At 46.8% G+C, this 21,288-nt stretch overlaps 1 protein-coding gene across 4 annotated transcripts in view; it reads right to left on the bottom strand.

Annotated features, from left to right (window-relative positions):
• Positions 1–2,140: 2,140 nt before the first annotated feature.
• dag1 (dystroglycan 1) overlaps positions 2,141–21,288 on the bottom strand; it is a 52,317-nt gene continuing 33,169 nt past the window's right edge. For all 4 annotated transcript variants that reach the window (XM_035388052.1, XM_035388051.1, XM_035388054.1 and 1 more), the window contains exon 3: positions 2,141–8,524. In XM_035388052.1, coding sequence (XP_035243943.1) covers positions 6,206–8,524 — 2,319 coding nt within the window. In that variant the 3' untranslated portion in view covers positions 2,141–6,205. The remainder of the gene's footprint in view (positions 8,525–21,288) is intronic.

The raw sequence follows: 21,288 nt of genomic DNA, 5'->3' as shown, positions 1-21,288 counted from the left end.
CGGTCGATTGGCTGACACAAAAAACTGGATCTACGTACCATATCACTTCACAAGACATGATACTGAGCAATGTAAAACATGGGGGAAGAAAAAAGATAACCGCTTACCAACAATACACATTCAGTATTTGTCTACAAACCAGCCAATAGTAAGTGAGCAAACAACTTCATTGTCTTCGTTTTCTCTCACTGGCCACCACTGCCATCAGATGGCATTTACACTATTGACCAAAATGTTACCAGTGACGGACAGCACCTTTATCCAATCATAAGCTGTCTGGGGTTAGCACTGATATGTGGAAAGCCAAAGCATTTCTTGTACTGTGTATCATTTTCACCAAGGCATACAAGGGTACATACATATCTAGGCCACATTCTCTGCTCTGAATTCTTTCACACCATTCCATTTGAGGGACAGGGCTGTGTTGGAAGACAAATTAATCTCTTTCCCATACAGGAACGCAATACCACTACATAAATTCATTGTGCCAGGGAATAAGAGACCCTCTGAAGGATTAAGGTTTAAGAAGCAATAACTATAAGTTTTTGCAAAATAATATTATTTTAATATGCTTTCCTTCCTTCATTGTTTACACAATGATACAATCAATATTTATACAGAAGATGTGTACTCACTTATATATCATTCCCATGCAGCTGTTGGGTATAGGGCATCAGAATTCAAACAGCAATACTGTCAAACCCTTTATAAAGCAATACAAGTAAAAAATAACACAATGTGGTTATAGCTCTGTGATTGGCAAACAATAGTTTAGGGGGAAAAGTCACCTTGATTAATGATGATGTTTGTAAATGGCAGAAGGCCTAGATTCATTTGAATATATTGGAGCATACAATAACACACATACACACACATCTGTAATCTAATCGTGAAGAAAATATCACTATGATCCTAACGGCACAGATGCACAGAATCTCTCTCTCACACGCACGCACGCACGCACGCACGCACGCACACACCACAAACAGCACTCCCGCTTCTCTGTCATAATACAAGTCAATATCAGAAGGATGCAGTGGTGTGTGAAAGCAGCCTGTCATGGAGAAACCAGCAAATTTTATACCAATTTACTTATCATGTAATATAGTTTGAAACCAGTTTCCATGTGCTTTTTACATACAAAAGAATTGCACACTATTTCAAGTTATTCATACGCTCCATTTGTAAGGTTTAATTATGTTTAATTTTTTACATTTATCAAAGGAAGTTAAGATATTTAGGAATTTAGATTTACGAATGGCATGTTTTCCTTTATCCTGGCTATGGAAAAATACTAAAAAGTCAAAAGATGACATTGCAATGTTTGGCTGTATGAAAAAATAAAAGAAAAAAAACTGGCAGACAGCACTTTCATACCCCTTTTCTTTTAACGGAAGGCTAACTTTTTGGTAAGCACAACATTCATTGTACATAATTAGTAGGAGCCTTTTGGAATGCTGGGAAACACAGTTAAATGACAAACTACATAAATGCTCTTCAGGGAGCAAGTTTGCTGAAATCAAAAATCAATGGCCTGCCAGACCTGGGTCAAATTACGCAGCTGAAATACTTTAACTCTTTGGGCACTGTTACAAAAGTCAACACTACTGCAGACAAGTACCCTTCATTTAAATTAAAATTACATTATTTTGTTCTGGATATAGGTTTTTAAAAATGCAGGAATTTTACAGGCACAGGAGAGTTTCAGTACTTCAAGAAAACTTTGACATAGAACATTATGCTGTAAGGTGAAACTGACTACATAAGTGCAGATAAATGAACTAAGCACATGTATGAAGCTACATCATTGGTCAAACAGAACACATAATAGTTTTTTGCCATTTGCACCAATGTTGTGCACAGTGGTTTTTCAAGGAGCACGTTTCACAATCATACATTCTTGCTTAGGGAATGGGCATTGCATTTTCACTTGTCAAATCATTATTTTTTTTCTTATTACAGTAGTGATCTATTTGTTGGAACCCGTAGCTGAACAGTCAACTACCTTAATTGAAGGAGGTACTAAATTGATTTTATTGATATTTTCCATTTCCGATTTGCCTATTTCAAATCTAAACATTTGATTTTAGAGATTTAGATACCACAAGGAACTAGAATCAATAAGGAAGCATGCCACATATTTGGTGAAAACACTTTTTTAATACAAGATTTCAACATACAGTGTCTAGTAGCATAAATAAAACAATGCTATTAAAAACAGTAAAAAGAAAAAAATGCATTTTCTATGCATTTTTTGTATTATTCTTTACTTGAGCATTCGTGTGAACCCCCATTTTTAGGTTGAAGTTGCCATGTTAACAGACAAATATCCAGCTTCCCAAAGTATGAGCAATTTGAGTTTTGTTATCCATTCGCTCCCTCTCGCTCTCTCGCCCACTCTCTCACTCTCATCTCCCCCACCCCCCACCGTTGCTAGGACGACCTCTTCCTCGGGTCTCTTTTGAGGTTTTGGGTCTTGCTTATTCACTTGATTTCTTATGTGGAGGCCCCATAAGCTCCTCCTGTGAGCCACTGTAATGGCCAGACTGTGTACTGCCAGAAAGTCGTGCAGGCACACTGCTGTGGTTGGGGTTGAGGGTGTGGGCGGGGTGGGTTGGAAGTAAAAGGCAAAAAAATGTCAAACGAAATGGGATCTGACCAAAACTTTCTGTACCACAGAAAACACTTAAAAAATAAATCTACCTTATTAATATTTTCTCACTTCATACAAATGATAATATCCTCAACATTCCAGTTATAAGGACTAGTTAATCCCAAAGGAGGGGCAACAAAAAGCTACTTTCTACTGCAATGAAAAAGAGAAGCTGCCCCCCATCAGAGGCTTGAGTACTGCAGAGAGACAGAAGTAAGGCTGATATGATTTGACACGACACCAATCCCTATATTTCTGTAGGCAACATAAAAGTCAATGGGTTGAAAAACAAAAAGCAAACAAAAAAAAAAGTTAGTATGACACATAATCCAACCTGATGCTAGTTCCAGGAAGCAAGCTACCTCAAACAAGTCAGTTACACAGATTTAACTGCTCTTGATATTTGTGCTGTACTGGCCTTCCGCTGTAGAAAACATGGAGGTCTGCTGTTCACTGTATTCTTCAGTGTCGGACATTTCTCAAAATAGAGGAGCAGAAATTAGTGTTTTAAATCCACTGCAGTAACTGCCACAGCAACCACTGGAGCAATGTGCATTTTAAGGTACAGGACATTTTGGAAACAAATACATACAGCAACTACCTCGAGTCCTTTCGCATTTCTCGTACAGTGTAGCAATAAAACATCTGAAGACTGCCATTTTAAAATTTACATCTTTGGTTTCTCCAACTCAAATCATTCCAAAATCATGTCATTCAACCCTTGTTTGAGTCAGTTGCGGTAGACAGTCCGCAACTTAGTGTGATTCGCACTAAGCACTGAAGAATACAGCTGTTGCATTAGGAATACACAAGGCCACTTACAAAACAACAACGCTCCGGAATATTCACTGTAGATCTCAGTCACAGGTACGGCTGCTCCGGTCCTGATCAGGGTGGCCTTGGCAGCAAGGCCCAACACCTGAGCGCCACCCGTGACTCCCATTAAATGATAAAGCACCTGCACAGAGTCACCCTCTCAGCTCTGCCACGCCCACCGCAACATCAACATCAGCCCATAATCCCGACCCAAGGTTCCACTGCACTCCATTAGCACCTTGTACAAGCGACTGGGGGGAGCTGGGATCTTGAGAGTAACGCACATCTCCTCAGGACGTCAGGGTGAAACACTGCACAGAAACACTGATTTCATTTTTTTTCTTCCTCTTTTAACCTTTTTGTTTACCATTTAGTAGTTTTTACTTACAGAGGATTTATAATTGATGTTTTTTTAAAAGTAGTCATCCTTCTGACAACAGAAAGGGTCAGTATGAAAGACATTAACCAAGTAATGCCCATATGGGCTTCAAAAAAAAAAGCAGACAAACCAGGGTGCAATTAAAAAATAAAAATAAAAACTCAGTGGAATTTAATATTGATAAATCAATGCATGGTAAATGGAAGCATTTTAAAATAGATTATAACCCAAGCTTATTGATTAAAAAATAAATCTATATTTTATAGTGTATATGTGTAGCATAAAAGGTCAACTGCTCTCCATTAAATGGAGAGACGCTATGCTAGGTTAGTCGTTGGATCGTTTAGCGTTAAAAACTGACACCGTTACCCCCATTCCACAACGGCCAGCTCCGATGCAAATGCAGACTGCGCAAAACCTGGCACTCTGAGCGCCGCCCGTTACGGTCAGCTCACCATCCCCATCTCGCCCGCACCATCTCCTCGTCACTTCACCACACCTAACATTATTGCAAAGGGTCACATTCAAAAAACAGGAAAAAAAAAAAAAAAAAAAAAAAATCAGGTATAAAGTGAGTCATTTTAACTGTCCAAGAAAACAAGTGATCAGGAGAGAAGAAAAAAAAAAAAAGATTACATACGATATGGGACATCTAACAAATTTCAATTTAGAGGGGGGGAAAAAAAATGTAAGTGACCCATGAGAAAATAATATACATATACTGAATCAGTTCTCTACTAAGCTATGCTTTTACAAATTGCAGTACACTATTCATTTATTTTTCTTAATAAAACAATTTGAGGCTGTATCAAAAACTTTGTAAAAAAATGAGATTGAGGTTTATATAATCTTTTTTTATTTGTATTTACCGATTTTGCTCATTAAATTCCCATTAGCGTGTGGCGCTGTTCTCCTTTCTCTAGTGGGAATCACGACTTCTGAATCGCAGACAGATCGCAAACACACAATGATAGAATCTGAATGGACTTTCTTTTCAAATGTGAGAACAAGAGCATCACTACATAAAAAAATAATCACCCCTTAACTAAAATAAACTGCAGGAGAGTTTTCCCCTCTCTACTCTGTCTACACAAACTTTATGGGCTCATCATGACTTTTTGAAAAAATATCAATATAATCATTTATTGTCACAGGCACACCATTATGTACAAGACACTTGTTGCAATGCCACATAAAGACGAAGAAAATGGCATAAAATTATGATCATACCGCAATGAAATTAAGAATGAAGTTGAAGAACGCCATTTTGTGGGGAAAACGGGCTTTTTGCTATTTTTCAGTAAGTCGGCTCTGTCCGCAGGGCCTGCTATGCCTGTACAGCTCGCTGTGCCTCCATAAGCATGACCTCTGACCTCATCTCAATGTCAAATCACATTTTGTTTTCTTTTTTTTTGCAATGTGTTGCTCTGCCGACCCCCAGCATTGAACCTACGATACCTCACTCGGCAGCAGAAGAGATGTGTCGGTGGAAACCACGCGCGAGTGCCTGTTCTGACCGTGTGCACACGCGCCGTTTCGGCGGGAAAAACTGCTTTCCTGCAGGTTATTTCAGTCCGGTACTTATTCCCACCCACCCCCCAAAAAATACAATCTAGCAGAACATCTTTCAGATATAGAGCGGATTAACTGAAAAAAGATTTTTTTCCTTTCTTTTTACATTTTTAGGCTAATTGTTATGATCGTTTTAGCTAGACACGTGAATAAGGATAAAAACAGTACAATTAGTGTTAAAAGGCAAAACTTATTGAATCAAAAACCCAACCCCAGTGCTGCCCGCAGGGCTGTCCAGGTTCCTGGCGGTATTCGTTTCTTTATTATTAATTTTTTTTTTCCCCCTTACGTGATTTTTTTTTTCCCTCTAACAAAAAACTTTGCAGCCTGCAGTCTGTTTTTATTGTCTTCTTGTATTATTTAAAAGAAAGAGTTCAGAAGATAAAAGAGTGCTGTTAGGCAAGTAGAGTTTGATTCAAAGTCAGTCAAAAAAAAGAAAAAGAAAACCGATAAAGACAAAAAGGAAAAAAGAAAACAAAAAGCGTTGGGCAGGAGGGAGCATCTCCCTTAGTAGCTATTCAGCTCATGTAGCCAAAGTATGTGAGACTGAAGAAGGTCGCCATGGAGACCCTTACAGGTGAGAACCTACTTTCTTCCCTTCCTCCCCCTTTTCCAGCTGACCCACCCACCCCACCCCCATCCTGTCAACACCCCCCTAGCTCGCTCCCATTTTGTCGAATCCTTCCCCCTGCCCTATTTCCCAAACCCCTCTCCCCCAGACAGACAACACTGGCGTGGAACCAAAGACGTCCCTTCTCCTCCTGGGCTGGAGGCTTAGGTCAACACTAGGGGGGCACGTACGGTGGTGGGGATCTGTAGGGGGTCATGTTCTTTGGGCGAGAGCCCTTCCCCTCCATGGGGGTGGTGAAGGGTGGTGGGGGCTGGTAGGGGGGCGCGTTGGGGTCCTCGTCCCGCAGGGCCGTGTATTCTCCCAAAAGGTCCTGGTTGAGGGGCGTGGTCTCGGGGCTGGCCATGTTAGGGTACTCGGGCGGGGGCAGGGGAGGCTTCTCTTCCTGCAGGATCAAAGGCATGCTGGAGGAGGGCGGGGGCTTGGAGTCGTCCAGCTCGTCCGCGAAGATGATGGGCACGCCCTTCTTGATGAACGTGGCCTGGTCCTCGATGGTTAGCTTGCCCTTGCGCTTCTTGCGGTAGCAGATCATGGCAATGATGCCGGCGATCAGCAAGATGGCCGCCACCACCACAGCGGGGATGACCGTGTGCAGGTACACGTCGTCCGTGCTCTGCCGCCCCGTGCCCAGAGCGGGCGTGACAGGGATCGGGGCATCCTCGTCAACCTCCCCCGGGGGTACGAACACATACCTGCGGCAGCTGCCCGTGCCTCTGACACTGACATTCATGGGCTTGAAGTCGGGCTCCATGTTCTTGATGAACGATTCGGACGGCTGGCCGGTGGCGTTCGATATCCTGTCGCTCATAGCCTGGATCTGCTCTCTGGGGCAGGGGTCCTGCTGCAGGGAGTTGTTGGTCCACGCCACCACGATGGAGCCCTTGGTGATGTTCTTCAGGGTGACCGTGCTGCTGTTGCGGTCACCGAACGAGAGCGCCAGGCCCTTGATCAGCTGGATCTTCTTGTGGATGTCGTTGGTGATCATGCGCGGCTCTCCCTCGAAACGCACGCTGAACAGGACCGGGGGCTTGTCGCTGGTGGGCCAGCGGTTGACCCGGACCTCAAAAGCGTCCGTGGCGCTCAGGCCCCCCTTGTCTGTGGCCTGCATGAAGTACTCATGCAGGCCCACTTGCTGCCCGTCGGGCATGCCGTACAGCAGCTGGCTGGTGCTGTTAAACTGGATCCAGGAGCCTTCCACGGCCACCTCCTTGTGGTTCTTCCGCAGCGTCAGTTTCAGCTTGTCCGTGGTGCCGTCCTCCCGGTCATAGAAGGTGTCCGAAGGAATCTTCACCTCGAAGTAGGTCCCCACGAAGGTATTGACCTTGTCAATGGGGTTGCGCAGGACCGGGGGTCCGTTGCTGGGGTCAGGCAGCGCAGGCGAGGGGGTAGTGTGCTTGGTTGGCCTGGCGGTGGTGGTCCTGGTGTCCCTGGGAGCCGGGGTGGAAGTCTTAGGTTTCCTGGGCTTCTTGGTGGAGGTAGAGGTTTTGGGCCTCCTGGTGGTGGATGTGGCTGGGGTGGGAGATGCCGTGGCCTCCACAAACACGGGCCTAGTGACGGTAGCCTGGATGGCGATGGTGCTGGTGGTGTCCATGACCCTGGTCGGCTGGGGAGGCCCCAGGGTGGGCGTGTGGGCGATGGAGTCTCTGGTCCTGATGGTGGGCTTTACAGGCAGAGGCACGGGTTCTCTGACGGGAGGGGCGGAGCTGTCGGTGGGTGGGGCGATGGACGGGGACGTGGGTGTGGGCACGATGCGCACAGGGGGTTCGGGGTACGTCGTCGGGGGCAGGATGGATGGTACCGGGGTCGGGGTGTTGTTGAGCTGCCGCCTAACGCGCTTGGCCACGTGCGGCTTCTTGTTGGCGATGTGCCACCCCACCACAGGGTACCCCAGCTGCGCTGACATGGTCCCCTCCTTGGCGGGCGCCTGAACGCTGCTGATGTTGGGCACGCTGCTCTGGTCCAGGGCGCATCCCAGTTTCCATGACAACAGGGCGCCGTTCTCCACCACCTTCTTGGCGTTCCCGGGGCCGGCCATGAACGCCGACATGTCGAAGAGCCGGTTGTTCACCACGGGCAGGATCTTCATGTGCTGCAAGCCCACGCCCGAGAACTTCTTCATCTTGGTCAGGAGCTCCACGCGCTGCCTGGCGCTCATCTTGGTCAGGTCCGCGTCCAGGATGACCGTGAGGACGGTGACCGCCTCCTCGTTGCCGCAGATGAAGGGCAGGACCTCGTTGCCGGCGGACTGGAGGGTGATCTGGGCGGGGTCGGAGTCCGCGTGCTCCTCCGGATGCACCTCTATGGAGAAAACGTCCGGGCTGGGAGAGGCCTGGCTCTCTGTGGCGTTTGACTCCGATGGAGACACAGAAATGTAGTGAACACCCTTGTCTGCCTCCAGGGGAATGCCCTGCAGGGTGTGGCTGTCCAAGTCCCAGTGCAGCCATGACGGTAAAACATCCTTATCGGCCTCTGTGATCTGAGGAGAAAGTAAAGAAAAAGAAAATAAGAAATCGATACACTTTCTAGTACGGACACAAAAAAAAACCCACACATTTATAGTGCAAGTCAATGAAGGAACAAAAATAATTCAACGTAATTTCCTTTTTTTGTGCACGAGAAAATGATAGTTTTAGTGTGTACATTAAATCTGCAGAATGAAACACCGTCACCACATTTTCTCTTTCCCCTCACATTTTCGATCTCATAAATTTATGAGGTTTTCTAGGGCGATTTAACTCGTACTGTGCCTGTTCAGAGCGTTGCCTTAACACACACACACACGCGCGCACACACACACACACACACGCGCACACACACACACACACACACACACACACACGCGCGCGCACACACACACACACACAGGACAGAATAATTTACTCATGGAGAAGATATTGCATTAAATGCGTGGGTTTAATGTAGTCACGGTGAACATTAACAACCAATTTGCCAGCGCAAGTTATGCAATGCAGGTAGCTCAGAAATCAGTCTGAAGAAACAGTTTTATCAAGGTTAAAGGCAGAAAACTAGACAGTCTCCCGGCATGTGTGCAAAAAGAGGAGAGTGCTGTACTGCACCTATACGAGCAGTGAGAACAATACTGCTGAAACCAAGATAAAGTAAAGACGGGCACACAAGCGCGGGGTGCAAAACCTCACACCAACGCAAAAATAACATGACGTGAATTCCAATGCGACAGACTTGGCCTGTGCAGTTATTATCCACATGTTCTGCACTGCTAACTTGTGTGCTGATCAAATAATGATGACAACATGAGTTGCACTCAAGCCTTCTTGACACAAATTTCAAAGGGAGAAATTTAGCAGGGTGTTTATGCAGAAGGCAAAACCCAACCTACAGAATGACTTATGCCACACAGAATAATCAGCGAAGACAAATATTTCATAGTACAACTTCACCGTAAATCACAGATTTAAAATAACATGGGGAACACTGCATCAACTACAGAAGGCATCAGTACTTCTTAATGCGTTTTTTTTGGTTTTCTTTTTTTGCACCCCCACTCTCTCAGAAGAAAGGATTCCAAAATGGCTCCTCTGCGTCTCCACAGAGGATCCCCATCCAGTTCAAAGGTTCTTTCTCAAGCACAATGGCTCAGTTCAGCTTTCACACTTTTCACACCTACCACAGAGGGTTCCATAAAGAAATAAAAACGGTTCCCCTGCAGAGCCAAAGAACACTTTTTGCTGAGTGCTTTTTCATTTAGATTCATTTCAGCAATGCGGCACTTCCCTGAAAGACAGAAGGGGCATGGCTAACTTTTCAGTGCATTCTGGGTACTGGTGGAAGTCCGTATGTCTCTATAGCCACTTGTACCTGCTTTGAAGGCTCACGTAGAGAATTTGGGTGGGATGTGTCATATGCTGCCATTAAAAGCCTGAAAAAACTGGATGAACATGGACTTCTCCACTGTGAATTTAAGTGCACAGTATGCCTGCCCACCAAATTGCACAGAACAATATAGGCTATTTAAAAAGCAATGGATGTGTAGGAAGTACACAGTTAAGCAGAAGGATTAGCCTATATGTTGTGTACCTCCATATATTACAGAAGCATGCAGGTCTTGTGTAACATATGTGTAAATATACATAAATGTGTGAATATACATAAATGCATCCAACATCCTAAATTCCAGTGTATTTTACTTCATGCACTGAAAACTACAAAGCAATTGAAGTGTCAGACCAAAAACATTCTACCGTAGAATCAAAAGTAAGTCCAATCATTTGAAATCATTTAGAATGCATTTCATAATTTATTGATCATCAGTTGGTTTTCAGAGGTCTTCAAATTAGCACACAAGCAGAAGGCTTGTGCTTACTGCAGGCTTTAGTAAATTTAACAGAATAATTAATGGACTCCATTTGCAAATCCCCCTCCCCAGTTCTCCTATGCCGACGCTCCAGAGAAGCGGCTCTTAATCAGAGCCGACGCGCCTCGTTTGTGAATCCTGAGCTGCTGGGGTGCGTCTTCCCCTTCACACGGGGCTGAGGGGTTCACCTTCCCCTCCAGAGCGAGGACAGCCCGGGCTCTGCTGTGACTCATCGCGCCCAAAGTGATTTCGTCTCGCGGACGTGTCGCGCGCTACCGCGGTCTCCGCGTCGGCTGCCGACGCTCCCGCCGCGCCTAATCTCATCTGAGCGATCGGGAGAGACAAACACCACGGCAACGAGGACGAGGAGGGGGGGGGGGGGGCAGGCTCGTCCGGGCGCCAAATCTGTACCACTTGACACGAGAAAGGGCTTTAACATTATCAATCAACAGCTCGCCTCCTTTCCACTTTTTAGGTTGTCACCCAGGCGAGAAAAATGCAGGGCTGAAGTGCAAAAGTAGCTGTCACCGCCGGAGGTTTCTTCAGCTCAGCAGAAACAGGGCGCGGCGTCGGTCTGGCGAGGCGGGGAAATTTGTGGCGTTTCTGACAGGGCAGAAGCGTGAGCGTGTGCAAAATGAGGAAAGGAGCGCGGGGCCCGGGGGCGGCTGATTAAAGCGCTGTGCGCAGCGTCCCGGGGAGCGCCCCGGCGCTGAAGAGGCTGCGCAGCACTGGCTCATTACAGCCGGCCGGGCCGCGCAGACGGGCACGCCTTGGCCCGGACTGCGCAGTCGCGGCTGCGGAGCGCTGCGGAGCCCGGCAAGCGGCAGGCGCGTGAAGGCAAACTGATCAATAAATTCACCAATGTGATAAAACGCGCCCTCTGATCCGTGCACCGACCCCGCCCATCCCCACCCCAAACCACGCATCACCGTCCCTTCCCCCTCCTCTACCAGTTCATTTTGCGCTTAATAAATCCTGGTTGATAAATTATGTAGAGCTGATGTTCCCGTGATAGACCATTAATGCACTAACCAGCACGCGGCAGTCACCGGGGGGGGGGGGGGGGGGGGGGGGGGGGGGGGGGGGGGGGGGGGACCTGGGATGAAGCAGCGGGGCCGTCTTCTCCAATCGCGTTGCTACTGAGCCCCTCTGCCCCGCCCCCAGCCTCCCCGCCTCCCCCAACGCTTTTTATTTCTCTGAATTAGAGCAGCCATTTCGAGATAAATTTGACAACTGTGATATTTCTAAACGCAGCCATTACCCTGCGAGTACACTGCCACATCTGCCACCTCTTCTGTTGGCTTTCCTCACCGAACAAAGCAAGTTAATGATTAAGGAGAGGCACTGATAATTATCTCCATAAACCACGCGCTGCACAAGTCTGACGGATGGCGGCGTGCCTTCGAAATGCTGTGATCTGCGCAGGCCGCCTGTGACGAGTCGCAGGGGACACGAACGCGCACGCGGCTGCCCTCGCAGGTCAGCGCCCGCCCCTCGAACCCGGCGTGACGGGACCGTGGAAGACCGTCATCAATCTGCCCAAGTGTGCGGGTGAGCATCCCTTTCAAAGAGGCGAACTCCAGCCTAAGTGCAAGATTAACCATTGCAAAAACACAATGGCTCCCTACAGGAATATTATATTGACTAATGTACCATATCGAATGCATATTATATGCTATACTGTACACAAAAGCACATGTGTTCGCAGGTACAAAATAACCAGCATCTGAATATACAGTGTCGACTAAAAAATCTTACAGAACATCCTAAGTCTTCTCTTCTGAACAGGCTATGAGGTCCATAGAAACAACATAAACAACTAATTTTGATAGTGAACTACTCACCCTCTTGATTACCTTTAATGCATTTAAAATGCAAACTGCACAAGGTAGGAGGCATTTGATGTAAAAATAAAAGTCTACACATTACAAGCTGTTTAAGAAAATGTTTCCCTAAGAAGATATTCGGCGGCACAGAACTAAGAGCAGTTACAGCAGCTAGATCATTAAATAACAAACATTTTTAGTTGTATTAATGCATTTACAAAACTGATGTGAATGAATTCATACCTGAGTGAATGAGTGACGCAAGCAAGCCTACAGCATTTACCAAAAATCCAGGTCAGTTAAACTGCATTAGATCACTTTCAGTAGTTCACAGCTGAGCTTGTTTATTTATTTTTTTAATACATATTTTTTTTGGTTTTTGTTTTTTATACATACAATCCGCTCCTACCGTTTCATGTTCTCTAAAGAAATTCAGATTAAGTACCTTTCTCAAGGGTACAATGGTAGTGCCTCACCTGGGAATTAAAGTGAAACAAAGGATATAGCCTAAGAGTAATAAATCACTGATTTACAGAGCAGTAGGCCTCCAGCTGACTACTGCAGACTCCATTTCCTTTTCCCACCAGGGAATCAAACCTGAGACCTCAGAATTACAGCCTACTTCCCTAACCACCGTACAAAAAGCACACTGCATATTACTGACCCCAAGAGGCACACCCCCTCCACCCCTTATACATGCATGCTGAAGCATTAAAGCACCATTCAGGGTAATAGGTGAATGTGGTTACTGCTTACATCACTCTTTTTTTTGGGGGGGGGGGGGGGTTTCTGGTTTTATTTGATTTTCTCTAATGAAATTATCTGAAATTGTTGGAGTCATTGTTAAAAGCAAAGCTGACCAAATAAGTGCATTCCACGACGTGCTCAATTGCACATGCATAATGTGTGGCGGCCATTTTGTACTGGAAGAAGACACAGCACAAGGCTCTTGAGCTTGTGAAGCCCAGTAGTAGTCAAAATTACTACGCTGTACTACAATTATTTATTTAGTTTAAAAAAAGTGCCATTAGTACCATGTGTGCCAACTCGCCCATCTGACATAGAATTCCACACAAAAAACACAAAATATTAAATCATGCGATTAAAAAAATATGGTTTGAACTGACACAAATCTGGAGACAGGCGGAGGTCACATGACACATTATCTTTGTGTCAGGACTAATCAAAACTTTGCTACAACACCGGGCCTGTTTTGTGTGCGAGCCTTTCCCCATAAACCTCTGGGTAGAGTGAGCAAACTGCGGTGCATTACGGTTTAACAGGGCAGAGCAGAGCCCTTTACACAGTACGCCGAGACCCGCCAACGACGCCGTCGCCGGGCCGCCGCGGACCCCAACACCTCCACTTGCCGCCGTGGCTACCTCCTCCCGGGCCTGGCCGCCGGCTGAGAGCGCTCAGACAGGCCCCGCCAGCGCGGAAGGGCCCCGGCGCTACGGGCAGCGCATAAATCCCCCGCACCGCCGCTTCATTAACACCCGCCGGCCTTCGTCAGGCACGGCTCTCACCCCGCCTTTTCATCCCTCTCCCTCATCCCTTCCCTCCCCCTCTCTCTCCTTCCCTCCCCTTGCCTTCTCCTTGACTCGCCGCCGCCGCCGCCGCCCCCTCCTCCTCTTCCTACCTCTATTCATTCCCCGCCTCTTGTCTGTAAGAGGAGCGTTGTTTGTGGAAGGAGTGCGGAAAGAAGAAAAGAAATCCCAATGATTGCTTGCAGAGGGAGGATTTGCGCCCCCAGCCCTTCCTCATAAACCATTTGACTCGCCATAAAAGAAGGCCGTCAGCATATATGGAACATTGATTCCTCCCCTTGCCACTTACAGGAGATCAATAATGTGGCTTAATTGGTTTAAAATGGCTTAATCTTTAACTTTGTAAAACATTCAATTTTGCTAATATACACACAGGGAAGACCACCATTATGCTCTCGATTAAATTACCTGTAAGTTAAAAATAAATTTAAAAAAATAATTAAAAAGTGCATAGTTTCACAAAAATTATTGTCAATGGGCTTAGCACCAGGTGACATAAAAATGCATTATAATATTACTCTGAAAGAGACACCATAGTTAATGTGCTAAAGTGTAATACCGCAGAAAGAAAGCAAATTAATTTCTTAACAACATCTCTTATTTAAACCGCTTTTAGAGCAGCTAGGGAGGAAATGACAAGCACGTTAAATTTCACTGCAGTGAGACAGGGGAAACGGATCATGGGAAGGCGGTGATCTGGGAGCTGGGAACCGAACCCGTGGATTTGGCCTGTTTCTGGCCCGACCGGAACGGTGAGGGGATTTCCAGAGTGGTTTTTAAGCAAATAAGGATGAGATCCCCTTCGCTTCGAGGGCCGTCCTTATAATAGGCATGTGAAGAAGGATGGAATGACTAAAATGGCCTTTTGAAATGAAGAAAAACTAAAAAAAAAAAAAAAGAGACTTGGTGTTCGTGGAATAAAGAGTCTCATTGTTAATGTGGACTACAGGAGGAGAGCTGGGGGAAAAAGTGCCCATTGTTGAAGCCTCTAAAGACAGCTGAAAAGATAAGATTCATGTTTTTGAAGGGAGTTGGCTCAGGCGCGTCTTTGTGATATGATGAGGGTGAAATGGAGGCTGGGAATGCGTGGCGATGGGGAGCGGGGAGGGAGGGGAGGAGACGCGCAGAAAACTGGCACGGCTCATTTTCCACTGGAAAAACTGAGGAGGAGGAAAAGGGCCAGTGCAGCGGAGCCAAGAGCCTGTTTACTGGAGATCTGGCCTCTGGACCCTTCCGTAACGCCGCAGCCATTTAATAATGCACCATTCACTTCACACCAGGAATAAATTCAACCTTTTAGCCTTCCCAGGATACCAAAGGCATGCCATTCATGGAACAAATGAACAGAACGCAATACAGGCCTATCGTCTACAAAAAAATAGATCAAAGATGGAGGAGAGTACAGCTCAACGATAAAACTGTTCTTCATTTAGAACAAATGCAGTTACTGAGAGTTAATTCAGCACTTGTGAATCCTTAGCAACTTGGACTGAAGAACGAGACCCGTTTCGCTTTGTGAAGCCAAACACTGCAGCATCACTGCTTTAAAAACCGAGGTCTAAAACCGAGGGAGACCCAGCCATGCACAGCTGGGCCATCCTGCTTTTCACGCTCCGTGCATTCTGGTTGATTCTGCAGAGGTAAGCAAACTCAACCAGAGTGGTTAATTAGTCTGAACAGCCTATATTATGGGCTCTCAGTGGGGGTAGATAAATAGAAATTAAAACAAATCACCAAAACAACCATAGGCGGACACTTGAACTTTTCAGATGTCCCAAGATACAGCCGGTGCCCTCTGGTGGACACAAAGAGAAAAGCAGCACAGAAAAAGCATGATTGGTACCATCTGTAACAACCCTTCCACCTGCCCAGAAGCCTGGCTATGCTGCAGTAGACACCCAGACACACAGAAGCTTGGCTGTGTTTCTGTAGACACACGGAAGCTGGCTATGCTGCAGTAGACACCAGACACAAAAGCCTGGCTATGTTGCAGTAGACACACGGAAGCATGTCTATGTTGTAGCAGAAACCCAGAAACCTGGCTATGTTGCAGTAGACACAGAGGTGCCTGGCTATGTTGCAGTAGACACAGAGGTGCCTGGCTATATTGCAGTAGACACAGAGGTGCCTGGCTATGTTGCAGCAGACACCCAGAAGGACAGGCTCAGTCGCAGCAGATACACAGAAGAACAGGCTTGTCACAGTAGTCCAAATATTCCCCAAAGAAAATGACACACCATGAAGACAGTGCCAAGGAGGCGAGATGACGCTGTCGCTATGCTAAGGGGAATCAACACAAATAAAAACAAATACTGCAGGTCCTTCCAGGCGACTGCTGTTAATCTGGACTGATTTATGTCTGACCAGAAACCAAAATGAAAGCTAGAAAAAAATAAATAAAAATAAAACATAAAATGACCCACAGCTACAAACCATTTTTATCTGGGCACTGCCAACACCAGTTTTCCCCTGCCACTGGTGCAAAGGCTAATTAGATTTCAGGATCAGCCTTCGCTACAAGAAAGGAGGAGAATTGAAAGTATCCTGCCATGACAAAGTGGGTGTGAGGGGCTGGGAGGAGAGATGGAGGGATAGAGGGACTGCAGGGGGAGTGGTGGAGGGAGACAGGGGTCGTAAGCGGACAGAGGTGGTGGCCGAGATGCTGCAAAGGAAAACACGAGCTTCCCCATCATTTCACTGTAGTACCAAAGAATATTTTTCATCAGGAAAATAATAATTTTCAGGAATGAGAAAGCACCGAAGATTGTTCCCCTCCATTACCATCGCCCGGTAATATGTTGTTTAAGGGTAATATCTGCAACAGATGTATCCCTTTTGCGTTTTTTTTTTTTCTTTTTTTTTTGCAATGTCACATAGGCAGAGGATTAATTGACAAACTGTGAGATGGTGCTACTGCTGTGAAATAGGTCAATGACATCAAAAGTAGGTAGAGTCTCGTGGTCAATTATCCCTTGTATTCCTAACACAATATTTGTGCTCCAAAGCACGCAGAATGAAACTTGAAAAAGACAGGAGTTAAAAAGTGAAGCTGCAGCTGTGGCTACGGGGCTGTAACACTGCTGCTAGGCAGGACAGTGGCATTGTTTGCTGCACTGTACAGGGCCGATTCTCCTCTCCTTCACTTCGGACAATTCATTTCAGATTGCTGCTTTGGAATTTTGGTGTCAGACCAAAACAACAAAAGTAGATTGCCACAAACCGCTAGCTACCGTAATGAAATTACTATTAGCGGTGGGTTGCTACTATCTATTAGCTGTTACCTTGCCAAGAAAAGAAAAAGACCTGCTGAACTAAAAGGAACTTGATTACCCAGCGGCAGATTAAATCTTTGTCAGGTTAACCAATGCCAGATAAATGCATATGGTTTCCATCATTTCACATCCGAAAAGTCATTAAAACTGCAACACCTGCCAAAATTAACATTTGGTATTGATAACGAGGGGGAAAAAAACTGAAAGTCTGAAAAATGCTTGAATGGAAACCAGAGAACTGAAGTGATCAGAGATGGGAGCCGCAGATATTAATGAAACGCCTGGCACACGACCGGCATTTTGTGCGCTTCTCTGTAAAAAGGCACAGCTGTGGGGAAAGAGCCGGCTGGCGTGCCATCCTGAAAATGAGACGTTTTTTCACGGGGGACCGATGCCAGGCAGCTAGCTATCCAGCTAGCACCATCACCAGTTTACATGATCAAAGCCAAGTCTTTCACAACAAAGGCTTTCCCCACCAGGAGCCATGCCGCTAGCCAAAGTGCAGCGCGTTTACCCATTTCTGCTCCGACAGCCACCATCAAAGGCTCCTGAAGTCAAACTACATTTCCACCATCTGAATGTGGATTAGAAAACCCTGGTCATTTGAATGCTTTTTGTTTCCCAATCATATTTGATTATGAAGAACAATGTCGGGGAAGCATCCGCTGCCTACTGCCTTGCATTATAGCCTACGACTGACATAAAGCCCCCTACCGCTTTTTGACGGTACTACAATCACTAGCGGTCAAACTCGTTGCATTATGTTATGAACTCCAAACGGTGTGCGTCTGGACCTTTCACCGCCTGCCCCAAGCCCTGCTCTTTAAATACAGTTAGACTCAGACAGGAGGTGATCCTTCCAGGAGTCTGCTCACATTTGGGTGAACATCTGCAAGGTTAATCCTTGGAACGTAAGGAATCACGCTTCCATCAGGAAGCCAGTAACGTTCTGACGGACAGGCTGTGGGTTTTTCGTGACCCTGCTGTGGGTTTGCTGGGTGTAAATAAGCAGGAAGCCTATTCCAGGGAAGGAAGAACACGACGTGAAGCAGCAGCCTGTGTTTTCTCAACTACAACCCCCTGTCTGGACACATTCCTGCCTGCGAGCAGAGTGTGGCCGAACTAATTAAGTTTGTAGGAAAAGTTTGGGAAGAACAGCTGCACTGGGGAAAGGAGAGGACGAAGTGCTGGGCATTAGCACAGCTGTCAGGGGAGATCTAGCAAATATGCACAAATGGCTCATGGTTTGGACTCAGAAATGCATCCGACAGGGCAGAAATAATCCCCTGGATATCGGGTTACATGAGCAGATAAGCGATGGGGGAAAAGGGGCAGACAGGGTGTGCACACACATGCGTGTGTTTGGGGGCTGAGTTATTTCAACAGCTGGTGCGAAAAACCTCAGGCCTGTGAAGCCTGACCGAAGACACTCCAGACTATCACACAGCGGCCAATCCACTGGATATCATTCAAAGAGTATCATACAGCAGCCTGTACACTGTTTGGATATCAGTCTGAGGATATCACACAGCAGCCAATACACAGTCTGGTTATCAGTCTGAGGATATCACACAGCAGCCAATACACAGTCTGGTTATCAGTCTGAGGATATCACACAGCAACCAATACACAGTCTGGATATCAGCCAGCCTGAGGATATCACACAGCAGCTGATACACAGTCTGGATATAAGCCTGAGGATATCACAGAGCAGCTGATACACAGTCTGGATATCAGTCTGAGGATATCACACAGCAGCTGATACACAGTCTGGATATCAGTCTGAGGATATCACACAGCAACCAATACACAGTCTGGATATCAGCCAGCCTGAGGATATCACACAGCAGCTGATACACAGTCTGGATATAAGCCTGAGGATATCACAGAGCAGCTGATACACAGTCTGGATATCAGCCAGCCCGAGGATATCACACAGCAACCAATACACAGTCTGGATATCAGCCTGAGGATATCACACAGCAACCAATACACAGTCTGGATATCAGCCAGCCTGAGGATATCACAGAGCAGCGGATACACAGTCCGGATATCAGCCTGAGGATATCATGCAGCAGCCGATCCACTGGATACCAGCGTAAGAGTACCATAAAGCAGCCGAAAAACTGGATATCTGAGGACATCATACAGCTGTGAAGAGAATCGGCACACTGCTGATGTTCGCTGGTATTCCGTGCAGTTTGAATTCACAGGGTGTTGGCGGGGAGGATGTTCTGCTCTTGTTATCCTTGATGCTTGCCTTCCAGGAATCTCAAACTCCAGCCCCGGAGTGCTGCAGCATCTGCAGGTTTTGACGGTTAGCCTTCAATCAGCAGCCAGCGTAGGCTTCCACAACAAAGTGTGTGGGCTCTTCAGCCAATCAATGACTTCAAACAAAGCATTTGCCATCCCCGCTTTAAAAGTCTTTTTGTAGTTCCAGCACTGGCCCAATAAACCTACAAATCTCACATTATGGTTCATTGTTTTTTAAACAGAAAGAGACTGCACCCTCAATTTCCACCCCTTCGGTTAAAAACAAAGGCTCGAAGATAAAAGGAATTCTGTAACTGCATCCAGGCAAGACCTGCACTCAACATTTTTACACAAAGCTAGAGGATTCAAATTTCAAATACATTTTGCTTCAACGGTAAAATGTTGCCGCGTGCTGATGCCGTCCTCAATCACCGAACTCGCGGGCGATTCTGAAGTCAGGTACACAAAACTGAGAGCACCACAGGCACACAGCACAACCCTACCGCTGGAGGCAAGATGGAGAAACGTTTGAATTCCATAGCCTTGCCTTTACTAAAGCTGGAGAATGCAGGCTATCTCTGACATCACAGAGAGGTGCGGGGAGGCGCGGGCTCGGCTCGCGGCCCTTCGGCCGAAGCGCCGGGGCTGAACGGCGAGGCTCTGTGCCGCGAGGCCCACCCCAGCGGCGTGCAGGAGGGGGTAGCGGCCGGCCGCGCGCGCGGATACCAGCCGCGTCTGAAGGGGAACTCATCTGAAGGAGGCCGTGGAATGCGATTATAACGCCAGCGCTGAGGGCGACGTGACCTCCCCTTTCACACGGCTGATTATACAGGCTCACACTCCCTGTTAGGCCTCTGTGTGTGTGTGCGTGCGTGTGTGTGTGCGCGTGTGCGTGTGCGAGTGCGTGTGTGCGTGTGCGTGTGCGTGTGAGTGTGTGTGTGTGTGTGTGAGTGTGTGTGTGTGCGTGTGTGTGTGTGCATGGTGTGTGTGTGCGTGTGTGTGTGCGTGTGTGTGTGTGTGTGTGTGCGTGTGTGTGTGTGTGAGTCTGAGATTGTGTGAGTGGTGTGTGTGTGTGTGAGTCTGAGATTGTGTGAGTGGTGTGTGTGTGTGTGTGTGTGTGTGTGAGTCTGAGAATGTGTGAGTGGTGTGTGTGCGTGTGAGTCTGAGATTGTGTGAGTGGTGTGTGTGTGTGTGTGTGTGTGAGTCTGAGATTGTGTGAGTGGTGTGTGTGTGTGTGTGTGTGTGTGTGTGAGTCTGAGATTGTGTGAGTGGTGTGTGTGTGAGTCTGAGATTGTGTGAGTGGTGTGTGTGTGTGAGTCTGAGAATGTGTGAGTGGTGTGTGTGTGTGTGTGTGTGCGTGTGAGTCTGAGAGTGTGTGTGTGTGTGTGTGTGTCATAGCCGATCCGTACAGCTTAAGTCAAAGACTCCCACAGCAGCCATAAAGAAAGTCGGTGCTGCTGCATAGGTGATGCAACTGTGGGTAAACCGCTTCTGTTTCTGAGCGTTTGTAAGTGAACATGCATAATGAGTGGTGGGAGGAGACTGGAGTTCAGCAATTAGCCTTATCTGGCTAGCAATCTGACTATCCTGATCCTGGAGAGCAGCACAATCTGCTGGTTTTTCCATTTAACCGAGAGGCTAGCAACCAGTTCAGACCCAAGAAACCAGGTGGGCTGAGTTACCTGTGCAACCAGCCGCTTTAATTGATCGATTAAGTGCCGAGCAACTACAAATCCCAGCATCCCCCAGCGGGTCTCCAAGACCAGGGCCGTGGACCCCTGTGCCAGGGCCACAGCTTAGGCTTAATCCTGGTTATTATCATGCTTTGTGCACAGTTACACTGAAAGAACAAATTCATAATTCACTTGGCTGGGTAGGAAGGGGGATAGAGAACACACACACACACACCCACACACACCCACACACACACACACACACCCACACATGCGCACACACAAACAGATTATGAGTTACTTGGGACCATAGTTAAACATACAACAAAGGCCCCA

The sequence above is a fragment of the Anguilla anguilla genome, chromosome 13 (genome assembly GCF_013347855.1).
Source record: "Anguilla anguilla isolate fAngAng1 chromosome 13, fAngAng1.pri, whole genome shotgun sequence".
Taxonomy (NCBI): Eukaryota; Metazoa; Chordata; class Actinopteri; order Anguilliformes; family Anguillidae; genus Anguilla; species Anguilla anguilla.
Note: the sequence above shows the minus strand (reverse complement) of the source record. Positions and strands in the feature narration are given on the sequence as shown.